The sequence below is a fragment of the Macadamia integrifolia genome, unplaced genomic scaffold (assembly GCF_013358625.1).
Source record: "Macadamia integrifolia cultivar HAES 741 unplaced genomic scaffold, SCU_Mint_v3 scaffold2616, whole genome shotgun sequence".
Lineage (NCBI taxonomy): Eukaryota > Viridiplantae > Streptophyta > Magnoliopsida > Proteales > Proteaceae > Macadamia > Macadamia integrifolia.
In genome coordinates, this window is record NW_024868834.1 from 6,038 (window position 1) to 8,138 (window position 2,101).

General features: G+C 44.2%; 1 protein-coding gene across 1 annotated transcript; it reads right to left on the bottom strand.

Moving 5' to 3' along the window:
- Positions 1–506: 506 nt before the first annotated feature.
- On the bottom strand, positions 507–1,454 carry LOC122066848. Its single transcript, XM_042630672.1, has one exon. The coding sequence runs from the start codon at positions 1,452–1,454 to the stop codon at positions 507–509; it is 948 nt and encodes a 315-aa protein (XP_042486606.1).
- Positions 1,455–2,101: the final 647 nt, after the last annotated feature.

The following is a 2,101-nucleotide window of genomic DNA, read 5'->3' on the forward strand; positions in this document are numbered from 1 at the left end:
GAATCAAAAACAACCCTGAGGTGTGGGGCTACCAGAAGACTGTACCTCTCCCTGTTTTGCCGAAATTTTTTTGCTGCTGCTTAGGTTGCAGTCCATGGTAGTAGCCAAGGGAATGGAATCTTAGGGGTAGGTTGGGTTGCAGCTATTTGGCTGCAGCCAAGTTTCGTTCTCCTAAATGGGTATTCATTTACACAAAATCACGACTGTACACTGAACACCGGTAAAACACACACTTTCTCTCTCTCGAACTTGGATCCTCTGTGGCACAACAGGGCATCTGGCATGCATTCAACGTTCAGAAACGACTTGGGCTGCGTGTGACCGCCTTGGCCTCTGTGTCTGAACATTTTTGGCCATTGGATGTGCACCAGACACCTTGCTGTGCCATAGAGGAATTCAATCCTCTCTCTCTCTCTCTCTCTCATTACGACTATACCGTTTTCCTTTTAGTTTAAAAAAAAAAGATGAAGAAGAACAAATTGAAAAGGATTGCGCATTGCATCCTATTATTGAGTGAGAATGTTGAGTAGTGAAACTCTGGTGTTCATCAAACTCCTAAACACTCTTTCGTTCCCACTCTCAATCCCTCCAATACAATCCTCCAACGCTTGTAATTTCTCCAATGCTATCCTCACTTCCTCATCTCCTTTCTTTCTCAAACACCGCAAGCTTTGCTTTCCAGCTTCCTCCAACTCCCGGATTCCTTTCTCTTCCTTCGTTTTCTCCTGTGTCTTTGACAATAATCTCCATCCCACCACCATCCATGACTTGGCCGACAGAGATGACGATGACAATCCATGAAAAAGGGCGACTGAAACCGTCACCGTGACCTCTTTAACATCTCTAAGAATCGCAGCCAACTCAGCATCACCGTTCGACACGAACGCCAAAGCTGAAGACGAGCATTTGCCGATGCCTCGGACGACGCTTGCGAGCTTCCTCATCTCCTTATCCATCGTCTTAAGAGCCTTCACGTAGGAAGCCATCTTGGATTCGTCTCTCCTCCTAATGGCCACTTGTGCGGCCAAGTGTTCCTCCTTGAGAGCCACAAGTGAAGCTCGGAAGATACCGTAGACATCGACGAAGCGGAGAAAGTCTTCTAGAAGCTTCTCGACCCAGTCCGATCGATGACGGAGGGAGTCTTGCGTCTGGGAAAGGTGAAGGAGATCGTCGAAACAATCGTGGACTTTCTTGAGGTGGGTCAAGCCGTCGCATAGGGAGGCCGATGAGGGTCGGGTGGCGGCAGCTTCTGACTCCCAACTCCTCAGTTTATTGATCCTGTCTTTGAGTTGGGAGATCAAAGGATGAGAATTGCATGGGAGACTGATGGATCTGGTGTGGTGGGATTTCTCTGGAGGTGGTGGACGTCTGGGACTTGAGGTGGAGATCGAGAGAGAACGACGGAACCCGGCGACCACCATCTCTTTTGTTTCCTTTCCCATTTCCATTTCCATTTCCTTTTCCTTTTACGCTTTTGTTTTGGTGAGAAATTGACAAAATTGGATGGAAGGAAGAAAATGAGGATGTGAGTTTATAGAGGGGGACCGACGACGTGGGGGAGTGATCCACTTGTTTCAGTTAGAAATTGTTAGCGAAATGACCTCCTTACCCCTTCGGCCTTCCATGGGGAATTGGTTGCCTACAATGAATTTGTTTTATGAGCTTCCCGTGGGCAATGCCCCGAGATTTGAAGGGGGCATAAGAGTAATTTGGGCAATATTACCGTCCAGGTAAACCATTTTACTTATTTAAATTTAAGGCTGTATTTGGTAGTCAAAAGAAGAGAAGAAAAGAAAAGAAATTTTTTTATTTTATTTTTTTTGATTTAAGAAATTTTCATTATGCTTGGCATGTCTTGAACTTTGAATTTCAAAATTCACCTTATGAATGATGAAATTTTCTTTTGTTGGAAAAAATATTTCATGTCAGAAATACAAGAAAATACAAAAGTTTTTCTTTTATGGTAGCCAAACATACATATTTTTTTTTCTTTTCTTCTCTTTTCTAGATTTTTTTTTTCTTCAAATACAGCCTAAATGTAATCATAGGTGAACACCCCGGCCAATGAAAGGGCAGTCGGATATCAATCAAGAGGGGCGAT